General features: G+C 43.0%; 1 protein-coding gene across 1 annotated transcript in view; it reads left to right on the top strand.

The window, feature by feature from the left end:
- The window catches only part of OSMR (oncostatin M receptor), a 31,749-nt gene extending 24,042 nt beyond the window's left edge, over positions 1-7,707 (top strand). Inside the window, exons 11-17 of the mRNA XM_084278866.1 lie at positions 435-617; positions 1,723-1,824; positions 2,285-2,464; positions 4,176-4,340; positions 5,357-5,435; positions 5,705-5,777; positions 7,051-7,707. Of these exons, the coding sequence (XP_084134992.1) occupies positions 435-617; positions 1,723-1,824; positions 2,285-2,464; positions 4,176-4,340; positions 5,357-5,435; positions 5,705-5,777; positions 7,051-7,488 (1,220 nt within the window). The 3' untranslated portion in view covers positions 7,489-7,707. The remainder of the gene's footprint in view (positions 1-434; positions 618-1,722; positions 1,825-2,284; positions 2,465-4,175; positions 4,341-5,356; positions 5,436-5,704; positions 5,778-7,050) is intronic.
- The last annotated feature ends 5,317 nt before the right edge of the window (positions 7,708-13,024 follow it).

Raw genomic sequence — 13,024 nt, 5'->3', positions numbered from 1 at the left:
GATCCATCCCTTACAACAGAAAGTTGGGGGATTTTTTTTCTGTAAAGAGAGTCTCCATAGAGGACAACACATTTAATTTACCCTTAAATTAGGATCTCAGACCTGTGGCAGGTGCCATGAGGGTGCAGTCAGTGCTTTGCAAGGGACTCTTGTGACTTTCTGTTGGTGACTCCAGGTTTCTGCAATTGAGTTCTTTTTATTAATATTTAAACAATAATAATAATAATTACTGGATTTTTTTTGATCTGTCAGCTTTCAGCATACAACTAGATCAGCTTTCAGCATGGGAAAGATCTCATATGTCTGATATTTAAGGAACACAACTGTTTTATTATTGTTTTAACATCCTAGCATAGGAATTATACTGAACTTCATTTGTGAATCTAAGGTGTCACGGACAAAAATAACAGAGATTCTGTTTTTTTTATTCCTAGGCATCAAAGAGGTTAAAGAAGAACAGGTTAATGGTACAGATGATGGCATTTTTCTTTCCTGGGAGCCCAGACATACATATGACAGTTACATTATTGACTGGTACAACTTTCCAATGTTACAGCCTTGTGATTTGCAGTGGAAGAGATTTGTACCCAACACTTCCAGTGCTCTGATCAATTCAGGTGAAAGTCAAACAATTTTTCTTTCTGGTGTCTGGGCAGCAATTTTTTAGTCTGTGTGCATTAATTGAATTAATGAGACAAATCCTGTGGAATACTGAAGTCTGTGTAGTGCAGGTCTAATTCTTCCAAGGCATGTGGCATCGTGTTTTGCCTAGCAAATGAGTTGGACACCACAACTGTGCCAGCACCATTAAGCCTTGAAAGTCAGCATAGTACTTCAGAAAAAAAACTTTTCTGAGTAGCTTGTAGTAACATCTTGAAGGATGATGCTGAGATTAAGGAAGGAATCAAAAATCTTTTAGCAGTAGAGATGGAGTTTTGCCTTATGTGTAACGTGGGTGTGAAGTTTAGACTCAGGAAATTTAACACCCACTGTACAGTGAGATGTGTAGTACTGTCAGTGTGCTACAGGTACAGGAAGAGTTATGTGTTTTTCTACCCCACTGGTGGCCGTTAGAACCACATCCTTTCTGGCTGTGTGAAAGTGCTCTGATACACATCCACAGCTGCAGGAACACAGCCTTCCTGGAGTCTCTCTGGCTGAGAGTTCACTTTGGAATGGAATGTGTTTGAACAAAATTTGAACAATTCAATATGTAACAAAGACACTGCACTTCAGTGCATACAAACACATGGCATCCTCCATCCTTACTGAAGGACAGTGGGGCACACATGGAAAAAAATGTCGAGTTCTTCAGTGAATTGCACTTGGATGATCTAAGCGGGGGTGTATGTCAGTTAGGATAACATGGACTCTTGATGCATGGGTGTCTGCATTAAAGTCTGAAACATTACCTTTGCTTGTGCCAGAAATGGAAGTGAAATTACCTTACTCTGATGTATGCAGAGCCCTCATCTTGAATACTCCAGAGCAACAAAAATATACTAACCAGCTCCCTCAGCTCTCTCAGACAGAATTTTCAGTTCAGTTCACATATACACTAAGAACTGGTTTACCTCTTATCTCCTTCAGTTTCTTTAAAAGCCCAACGGTACACAAAGATTTCTAATGGATTATAGATTCTGTAGAAAGTATTTCAGTAAAAGCAAAATCAAAAGACAAACCATAACCTTATTTTTGTAATCAATTCAACTATTTTTTTAGCTGCTTTTGTTCCGGGGGTGAGATACAACTTCCGTATCTATGGATCTGTTGCTGATTCCACCGTCTTACTGGAGAAGAAGACTGGTTATCTCAAGGAGCTACGTAAGTTGGCAATACATTTAGAGTTTGTGTATCTGCTGCATTCATATGTCACAACAGAAGAATTCCAGAGCTTTCCTCTTGCAATGATCTAAAAACATTTTTGCAGTCTTATTTCTGCTTCGTCAGTGAGGCATTTAAATGCTGTATAACAAAGTGCAAGACCCTGCATTGAGATTATTTGTCTAGTGCAGCAACCAGGTAGAGTCCTACCTGCTAATTAGAGTAGCAGAACAGAGTTGTGATTAGCAGTCTTTCTTTCACTGCTTTCTGTATAATGTGGACTGTGTGAAGGGTCTGTGGAGTTGACAACTTTATCGGAGCGCTTTGGCTTTGTTCAGATTTTAAGTGCAAGCAAGATATAAACAGAAATGCCACACGGGAATTCAGGCATTTTTCAAGTGAGAAGATAAACATTCTTTAAAAATAATGGCAAGTTTAACTTGTATTTTCTTTCTTCCAGCTCCTCTGCCTGACCCTACTGTGGAAAAAATTGAACTGTCTTTCAATGAAGTAACACTGTCTTGGGATTCTTACAATGTAAATGAATCTCAGCCTGGTTTCGTAAGAGGATACCATGTTTATGTGTCACCTATAGAAGGGGACTGCAATTTGAAAGGGTCAAAAAAACATGTTCTTCCAGGTAACTGAGCTCTGGGATTTAGGAATTTGTCTTGTTATACTGGTGAAAAACTTTGTGTCTGTTGCTGATACTGAAGCCTCTCAGAAAGTTCTCATTAGGCAGGCAGATTGGCTCATTAGGAAACATACGGATTTCAAGGCTTGGTGCTTTTGATTCCTCTCTAATGCTTGAGGTGCTAATGGGTGGAAGTGTGTCCTGGCTTTATGGAGATTTAGCTCAGGTCCTGTTGTCTGTAGCTCCTTTTAATTCCAGTGTGAGCTCCAGAAATGTTTCTCACAGTACTGTAGGGAAGGAGTCAAGTTTCTGCCTTGTGATCCCAGAGATCTGGGTGAATTTCAAAAACATCTGTTTGTGGTCTACTTGGATGAGAGTCTTAAGAAACAAGTTAGTTTTACTAAGATTTGGGGTATTTTAGAAACAGATGGGATACAATTTATTTCCTTCAGAATTGGAGCACTGTGTAAATTCCCCATTTAAATGCTTTTATAGTGAAAGTATTTGTGGCTGTGCTCCACAGTGGAGTTCCTTCAGCAGAGCTGAGCACAAAGCCACATTCAAGCTTTTATATCTGATCTTCTTGCTCTATACTCAAAGCTGCTCTGGATGACTTTGCTCCATTATAATTTTCAGATATTACCAAAAATGTTCAAGCACATTTTTTTTAAAAAAAAATTTCCCCCTTGCTTCTTCTTCCAGGTGTGTCATGTCTCGTGTCAGATCCTTCTGCTGATTAGACTAGTACCAGGCTGAGAGAGACAGCTTGAACTGAAAGAGGGTTTTGTAGGAGTTCCTGCAAGAAGTAAACTAACCATACAAATACTAGAATTATTCAATAATCCCTGTTAGACTTTAAAAGGTTTAAATCAAAGATTGCCTGCTTTCCAGTTTGTCTGAGCTAGCAGACGAGGGCTGTGACTTGGAACAGGAGGAATAACCTCACCCTCTGGTCTTGAGTTGCAAATAGAGGCACAGAAGAAGTTTTTTATCAGGCAGAGATTCCTTGCTTTTACTTATCTCCAGACAACTTGATGCAAGCCTCAGGGCTGCAGGATTCTGCCAAAAAAGGAAATGGAAAACCCCAAATTATTCTGTTAAGAAAGCTCTAGTAAAAGGAAAGTAAAACAAACAGTTGCAGCTTTCGAAAACAGGTTAGTATGTGGTCTGCCAGAGGATGGGCAAGGCTGTGGTCAGTCCAGTTAGAAAGGATGTGACTTCAGCCCAGTGGCCATGAGTCAGGATGCATTATCCTGCTCAGAAGAAAGTGTGCAAATTACAGGGAAAGCAGGTTGCATTTGTTCTGTTGTTTTATCAGTCTCAGTTTAGCTGATTTGTAATACTTTGAGGCAACTTTCTTGCAGCATTTCAGTGCTTAAGGGTCTGATACAGAAAGCTGGAGAGAGACTTTCTACCGGGGCCTGTAGCAACAGGAGAAGGGGTAACGGGTTTAAACTAAAAGAGGGCAGATTTAGATTCGCTATGAGGAAGAAATTCTTCCCTGTGAAGGAGGTGAGACCCTGGCACAGGCTGCCCAGAGAAGCTGTGGCTGCCCCCTCCCTGGCAGTGTTCAAGGCCAGGCTGGATGGGGCTTTGGGCAATCTGGTCTAGTAGAGGGTGTTCCTGCCCATGTCAGGAGTGGGACTAGATGGGCTTTGAGGTCCTTTTCACCCCAAACCAGTCTGTGACTCTGTGATTCTTATCTGTTTAATTTTAGATGATTCAGTACTATGTAAATACATGATTGAAAACCCAGAAGAAAGGAGATACACCGTGAAACACCTATTGCCAAACACAAAATACAAACTTGCAGTTAAAGCATATTCAGGTGGAGGAGAGACTCCCATCATTAACTTTATATACATAGATACACCATTAAACTGTGAGTATTGATTGTGGAAATTTTGTCTTCTAGCAGAGGGATGATTTAAAAGGCTAGAATAGTCCTCTTTTCTCACGGGAGAACATTTAAGTTGCTGTAACATCCCTGAAAAATATAATGTGCAGTTTGTGGGGGGTGGAGGTGGAGGGGTATGAAAGGGTCAAGCACTGGCTTATGCCAGGAGACTTCACGTTTTAGGCTAACCAGCATAACATTGTCTGAACCCTCATGACACACTCAGAGGCAGTTCTGCTCTCGTACACCCCTGTTCGAGCTCCTGTTAGCCAGCCTTCACTCGTGCAGGCACAGCCATTTGTATGGCCACTCAGGGGATCAAAACTGGGGCTAAATTAACCCAGAAAACACAAAAGGAGAATTTACTTTCCCTGCCGTGGTGTGTGTTGGGGCATGCAGCCTGCCTGGCACAGGGCAGGTCACTGACCAGAGCAGAGGGAGTGCCAGCACTGACTTGGTGCTTCAGCCTGCTTATCCGGGCCTCAGCTGTTTGTGTAGAACATAGCACAAGGCTGTGTTTTCCAGCTAGAGGGAAATACTGGGTTTCTTGTGTCAGGACAAATCCTCGGAGAGCATGGACACTAGCGTGTTGTCTGTCTTGCAGTAGCCCGTCCGTATGGGAGGTACAGATGTCCTATCACGGTCTCTCAGTGTCATCTTTTGGGACCTGAGACAAAAAACCTAAACCAAATCATTGAATGAAGGTTATCATTGTCTTAACTTTTGGAAATTTACCCTTATAGTTAAGACACCAATATGGGGGCAAATTAAAAGCAATCTAGTAATGGTTCAGTGTTGGTAAAGGAAATCAAGGCCCAAAGACCTACAGCTGTGTTCCACGACTGCCACCCTGGCAACCACTAAACTGCAGCGCTACTGCTGAGCTACTGGCAGGCATCCCACCTGGGCCTGATGCTAGTTGTGTCCCAGAAACTCACTGTATATGGATGTTAGCAGGTGGGAAGTTGAAAACAAACCTTTAAAGTATTTTTCTTCCACAGCAAACATGCTGTACCTCGTGGCGCTGCTGGTGATCGTCCCGGCACTAGCAGCAGCTCTGTGCCGCTGGAAGCTGAAGTGGTGAGTTACACCGTGTTTGTCTCTCGTGGACAGAGAACGTAACCAGCACAATTTATAAACCACAGCTGCAGCTTGTTGTTTCCAGCCTGTTGTAAGGCCTTATTCATTTTTTCCTCTGTGTGGATGTTGTAAGAATTTGGCTTGTGGCATTTCTGAGACATTCATCATCTGCTACTCTTTCTGTACACATCTATGTGTGGCTTCTGCTGGTAGAATATGCTTTGGAGACAGGAGAAAAACTTAAGTTTGTTTTGCTTTCTTATTTCCAGGGTGAAGGAGCACTGCTGTCCTGTAATACCTAGTCCTAACAAGAGCAAAGTGCTCTCATTTCAAGAGTTCAAGGTAAGATCACTGAAAATCTAGTATTTTGAATTGTTCATTTCTTTGGTCAGCAAAGTTTCAGAATAATGTTTTTCTTTTGTTGACCACATTTAAAAATGAGTGATAGCCATTATACAGAAATTAATATGATTTAAAATCATAATTAAGAGGAAAAATTCTCCTTCTGATATTCAGTAACTCCAGAGGGATCGGTTTGTATTCCACAGTCTGTTACTGCAAAAAGTGAAAGCATAATTGGAGAATAGATTAATTCTTTTGGTACGGGAGGCGATTCTTCCAGTATTACTGTCCAAAGGCCAGCACTGCCTGAACACAACAGGCCAGATGATACCGTATTTGGCTGTGGCTGGTGAACTGCATCTGCCCACTCCTCCTGCCCCACACAGAATCCCACTATGGCAGGGGTTGGAAGGGACCTCTGGAGACCATCTAAAGCAGGATCCCCTGGAGCAGGTTGCACAGGATCATGTCCAGGAGGGTTTTCAATGTCTTCAGAGAAGGAGAGTCCACAGCCTCTCTGGGCAGCCTGTCCCTATGCTCTGTCACCCTCACAATGTCCCAGTCTGGACCCATTACCCCTTGTCCTGTCCCTGGGCACCACTGAGAAGAGTCTGGCCCCATCCTCTTGCCAACTACCCATTTGATATTTATATGCATTAGTTGGATCCCTTCTCAGTCTTCTCTTCCCGAGGCTGAGCAGACCCAGCTCCCTCATCACAGAGTTGCACCAGTTCCCTCATCACCTCTGCAGTCCTCCCCTGGACTCTCTCCAGTAGTTCTGAAGTCTGTCTTGAACTGGGGAGCCCAGAGCTGGACACAGCGCTCCAGGTGTGGCCTCGCCAGGGCAGAGGGCGGAGCAGAGGGATGCTTACAGAGTGCTGCTGCTGGTTTTGGTGCTGGTGTTGGCACCAGAGGGAGAAGCCTGTACAACCCAACTGCTGCGCTGCTCCTTCCTTTCAGTTGCTTGTGATTCAGAGTAAAAACTGCACACATCAAAAACCTGGCAAAGTTAGAGGGACATGGTTTCTTCTTCAACTGTAGTCATAATGAACTTAAGAAAGAAATATCTAAATACTCTGATCAATTCCACATAAAATACAGCCTCCACTGGACATTCTGTACATATGTTTCTTTTAAATTGATCAATTTGAAAAAATCAAAACAAAACAAAACAAGACAGCTTTAGAAGTGCTTGAAGTGATTTCCCCCTTTGCTTTAGCCTGGCCTTCTTTTATTGAGTTATTTTTTTGTTTGTTTTATGATTCTCTTGGAGGTTGGTTCTGAGAAAGTGTTGAAAATAAGCGACTGCATTCCTGACGTGCTGGCAGTGGACAGTAAGGCTGAAGCCCAGAAATTACATCCATGGAGCCAGCCAACAGAAGATAAGATCAATGATCACAGTTCTTCCTGGATTTGCCCTGATGAAAAAGAAGAGCGCCAGTTTACAGCCTCACCTGCACCTCAGACTCATACCTGGTTTGAAAATTTTGCTTATTCTTCTCATCTTGCAGCTGAATCTGATCCCTATCAAAAACTGGAGACACTAGAAGCTAGCAAGCCAGAACTGTCAGCAGTGCAGTACCAGCCACACTACTACTTTGATATTTTTAATGAAGATGCTGCCTCAACACCTAGAGAAACACCTGGCAGGAAGACCAGCCTGAGATACGTTTCACAGACAGATGCGCATTGCCTAGGGAGGAAGCTTTGATGTACTCTCCTCCATCGAATCCACCCAGTGTTTGGTTACACAATATAAACATGCATTTCTAAAACCACACCAACACTCCTTTTGAGGAAGGCTTTCACAAGTCCAGCTGCCCTGCTTCCTTTAATGCCACAAAGCTCATTTCAGGACTAGTTTAAATATACCGGCTTGCACGCAGGAACGATGCTCGCTATGGCTTCACCACGAGTTACAGGCACTGTGTAAGGTCTAGAGGCTGTTTAGTGGCCTGTATTATGTAAGGGCTCGATCACAGCAGTCTCTCAGAGCCTGACGTGAATAGCTGCTCATTGTTGCAGAGACTAAAAATTTACTCAGAGTGTTGAGGATCAAGTTAAAGAAGCATGTCAGTGGTTGTGCTCAAGTTGTTGTGTGTCTCACTCCCAATACTCTGTGGGGTGCACTCTGTGGCCACCCCGGCCCGTGGGCAGTGTGGAGCTGTGCACGGAGCATTACCCAGCTCTGGAGTCTGCCTCTGCCCCTAACAGAGGGCATAGGGTCTATTGTCTCTCTGAAAATGATCAGATCTTGAGGAGTGCTCACCTGTGCTCCAAGGATCACCCTTGTGTGTACTGCACCCGCCTTCTAACAACACTGTGAAAGAGCACAGATCACAGGCTTGCTTCTGGGGATAAGGCTTCTCACACTCCTGCCTTCTCTGCCTGGAAGAAAGGCCCCTTGAAATCCTAAACAAAATCCTCTTGAATAAACAAAGAAACAAGGGGAAAGGAACTGTATTTCCAGCAGAGGTGTTGCCATGGCCCTGTCCCTCCACAGGTGCCAGCAAACTTAAAATCCTTTTGGCATAGACCTCTGCACTGAGGTAGCAAACCCCAAACCACCAGGTAAGCAGGCACAGTAGTCACAGGTGTGGGCAAACATTTGTGACCAGCCTACAAAAATAAATTATTTTTATTTTAACTCTCAATAGGCAGAATTTTAACTCTCAAAAGACAAGTTTTGTCTTTTTAATTTGAAACATTAACAAATTTTACATTTGTAATAGAATAGTTGGAATTATACCTAAAACCTCATCAGATTAACCTCTGTGGAAAAGGAACCTTTTGATTTTGCTCAATTACGATGCTGTTGGGTATCTTTCACAAGTAAAAGGATTCTACTGAAGACACAGAATATGCCATTCTCAAAAGGGAAAAAAAAAAAAGTGACGTGTGTTTTACAATTTGATCTTCAGCTGGTCTGTTAAAATGCAGTTACTGGTCTTCCCTGTGTTTAACTAAACACACTTCCTAAGAAGTGAGCAGCTGCAGGCAGAAACGAGTTCTGATACTGAACCTCATCTACGTGCTGTGCTGTCACTTACAGGTAGCAGTGTTCTGGCCTCGAGCTGTGCTGCAGCAGGGAAACCCACACTACTTGACGTAGACTTTGGTTGAGACAAACATTGCCTGAAGCAGGAAGAAGTCCTGAGGCAGGGAAAGGTGAGGGATGGACAGACTGACAGACAACTAACTGGGGTTAGAGGTATCCTGTCAGGGCCATGTCCGTGTGTGGGTTGCACACAGGTTTACCTGAAGTAGAAAGGGAAAATAAAGCAGTGTGGTCCTTCAGCCAGCAGAGGAAGGGAACACATCCTGTCACATTTAGCTGTACTGACAGAGAAGTGGGAGGTACCAGAGGCTGAAGCTGTTGGATGGGATGATGGGGATGGCCCATTTCCTCCCTCTGTGCTACATTCCCCTCCCTGAGTTAAGGTAGTCTGAGTTTGAAAAAGATGTTCTAAGTTGTGGAGATACTGTGGCAGCAAAGTGTTACATCACAGCATGTGCAGTTATGTAGTTTAAAAACTCTGCTGCTGGACAAGAAGAGACCTGATTTGTCACTCCTGAAATGAAGCTTCCTTGGCTGTGCATTTCAGAAAAAGGCCTGCCTGCTTACAAAGGTCTGAAAAGTGTCCTGGCTCAAGTGTTACACACCTGGAGTGTTCTGATACAGAAGCCAGTAAAAAAAATTCAGGCTATTCCACAAAGGATTTAAGTTTCAACACGCTGCAGCTCCTGGTGCCAAAGGACAGCTCTAACAAGGCACCGATTCCTACTTTTGAAAAGGCTGCTGCACCCATGGGGTGAGTTCCCACTGCAGCATCCCTGACTCTTCCCGGGAGATCCTGTGTGGGTCTGGCTGCCAGGTGGAGCGATGACACCATGGCTGCACCCTGGCTCCTCACTACCTTCAACCCTTCTGCTCCCTGGGGCATGAAAACACTTGTGGAACAGCACAGGGAGGGAGCACTCTGCGAGGGCTGAGCCAGAGGGCACGGTCTGGGCACTGGGAATGAAGTTCAGAAAACTATCTTTGCATGGACGGGGAGGCCTGTGTAACTTACATTTTTTCCCCAAGACATCTGTCTCACAGTAGTGGCTGAATGAGTTCAAAACTGTAAACTTAGGTCTTCTCTTGTTTGCAATTCAGCTCTCACATCTGCTGTTGAAATGCTAACACATAAACCATCACATAAAGTTATTCTCAGTATCTGTATGCTACATTTTTAAAATAAAAATGGTGTGCAAACTATTAAAGAGTCTTCTCTTTTATAAGACATCTTACAAAGCATTCATGTAAAGCTTATTTTTGGACAAGTTTATTTGGAAAGCTTCAGGTGGTTCTAGCCAATTAACAACTTTATAAGTTCTAACCCACTTCTAGTGCCGAGAGGTACATATGAGACCAGAGCAACTACAAGAAGTTTAAGTACGTTTTATTAACAATGCATCCCTTTGATAAGGTTACGTTTCCGGAGGCTCTTAATGCCCATCAACATGAACTGTACACACTATACAAAAAAAAGCCAGAAAAAACCCCACAAACACAAAGAAAAAAAAAATCATCAAGGTGGGCAATACTATTTTGGGACAAGCCTCTGTTTAAATTATACACAGCTCAATGCAATATTCTTACGGAAAATATATAAATACTTTTTCTTTTTTATGTTACAGGTATACAATATAAATCAGATTTCAATGTCTGTTCAGTGACCTACAAACACTAGAATCTCCAAATATGTAGCAGCGTATTACTAAATAAAAAAAAAGACCACACGGGACAGGGAGACCAAGTCTTGAGATTTTCCTTGATCCCCTCCCTCCTTGATGATTAATTTCAATAATCTCTTGTAACGCAGTTTTAGGGATGCTGACAGCCCAGTATTGGAATAATTTTCTCAATTAAATCTACAAAACATCTGCCTTTGCCCCACTTAGACATTGTATCTTGCGCTAAAACGCCCTATTCAGTGGCCAAATGGCATGTTAAACTTTTTGGCATAAATCACATTTCTTAAATGAAATAGTGTATTTTACAAAGCAACTCAAGCAAAATGTGCAATTTCTGCATGCTGTGGCAATCCTATGTTACAAAAATAGTACAAAAAAAATCCCCATTCTTTACTGAACATAGAAATCTGTTGGAAACAAAGAGATGCAGGGAACCAGAATTAGGAATTAAGTGACAATCAAGGATATGGGGGTGGGGGGTGGTGGTATCTCTGGCAAATTACAAACAATATTTCTAGCATGTTCCCGAAGGTCTTCTACAGTTCTCAGGGTTTACTCTCACCTAGTTTACCTTTAATAAGCATGATTACAGAAGCGCAACTTAGTTATGGGACCTGGTTCCAGCTGGCTCCAAGTCAGGGGAGTTCTGCACAGCCCCCTGGTATGTGAGCACATAGCTCAGCGACGCTCCCAAGCCTGGCAAGAGTTCTCCCACTGCGATGCTCAGCCTGAGCTCATGTTCACCTACACACAGAGCAACGCGAGTGCTCCACAGGCCAGAAAGCCAAATGCTAAGTCCAGGTTGCAAACTAAGCGGCAGCAGCAACTCCACAGGCTCTCCCTAGGCTTACGGCCCCTTCCTCAAAGGGCTGCCTTTCCCTTCAGGCACCTTCCAACAGCGCTACAGGGTCTTTCAGCCTGTCGCTGCAAATTACAACTCTCCTTCAAGACCACTACAAACATTCCAAGACCACTACACACGTTTCAAAACAAACAAAAAGGACAAGCAGAGGTCTCACTGCCCTTGTGCCACGTTTGTAAGGGCAGCTTACCTCAGCATGACAAGCCACTGTGCCCTACGCTACCTGATACTTTAACAGTTCACTGTGTCTTGGGAAAAAGCAACAACCAACCCCCCACGAGAGTGCTTTTAGGGCACCTGTGTCAGCCCAACCCAAAAGGAGACCCGCAGCACCCAGCCTTGCCCTCCTCCCCACTCAGTGGGAGAACCAGGCCCTCGGGGTAGTAACCCTGGGCCCTTCCCTTGGCTCTCTGTCCCCCTTCCACCAACAGTGAATGCAGAGTAAATAAACCTGCCAGCCCAAACGCGACTAGTTTGTCAGCCAGCCCATCCTCCCCAAAGAGGGTCTCACCCTTTGTGTCAGCACGTTCCATCAGTCAGGAGCTTGCTGTGACACAGCAACCAAGCCTGTGGCCCTATGCAGCCCAAGGGAATGCTGCATGCTTTGCTCTGTACTCCACAGCATCATCGACTGCTCTGAGTGGGAAAGCGCAAAGCGGGTGATCTGCCAGCTCCCCTTCCCAGGGGGGTGGAGGGAGTCTTGGTTAATATAAGCACAGTTTATATTTACTACTACTTTCTTCCAAAATTTCATCAGGAAGCTAATAACCCCCCCAGTAGGTACTTTGAAAGGGGTATTTTAAAGAGAAAACCTATAGAATTAGAAATTCACAGTCTAATACCAGGCCAATGTCAAATTCCTTCAGTAACAGTATCTCTTCATTTGCCAATTATAATGAAACACTAATGTGAGCTTAATGTAAATACGTAAATTAATTCTAGAAATGTTGCATGTTATGTACAGTACAGACTTTACATCCTTGATGCACACTTGTTGAAATCTACTGACACTCATACACTTTCAGAAAGAAAACAAACAAACACGTTGTATAACTGAATTTGCAGTCATAGTTTGTACGTCAAGTTTCTGTCACGGATCCCCACAAAAGCGAGTATTTCAGCACACATAAGCATTTCAGGGTAAGAGATTCTTTCAAAAGTACATTGACATTGCTTTTGCTTACCTTTCATAATCAGAGGTGCTTTCTACATTAAGTGCTATGGGTTAAACTGGTAACAAGTGAACAAAGTGTTTATTTTTTTGTTTTTCTTTTTTTTTTTGTTTTGTTTTGTGGTTTTTTTTTTTAAATACACATGATAAAACTTGTTTAATTTGCTTTAACTGCAGAAAAATAACGTGGAGTTATTACAACAAATCTCTCATATTCTAGCCTGAGGTAGTGTTTGGAACTACTGTATAAGATACGCTATCCCCATTTTTTTTTTGGGAAAACTACATTATTTCCTTTGGAGTTTACACCACTATTTGGTCTACTGTGATTGACATTTTGGTTATACAGAAGTATTTATTTCTGATGACCAGAGAAGTCCAATAGTTACCAGCGTGGTATGTTTTCAGAGCATTTCAAACATGCCTTGATACACAGACATTATTATTTGTGTCACTGATCACAGAAGCATTAAA

Source organism: Gallinula chloropus (assembly GCF_964237585.1).
Source record: "Gallinula chloropus genome assembly, chromosome: Z".
Taxonomy (NCBI): domain Eukaryota; kingdom Metazoa; phylum Chordata; class Aves; order Gruiformes; family Rallidae; genus Gallinula; species Gallinula chloropus.
Note: the sequence above shows the minus strand (reverse complement) of the source record. Positions and strands in the feature narration are given on the sequence as shown.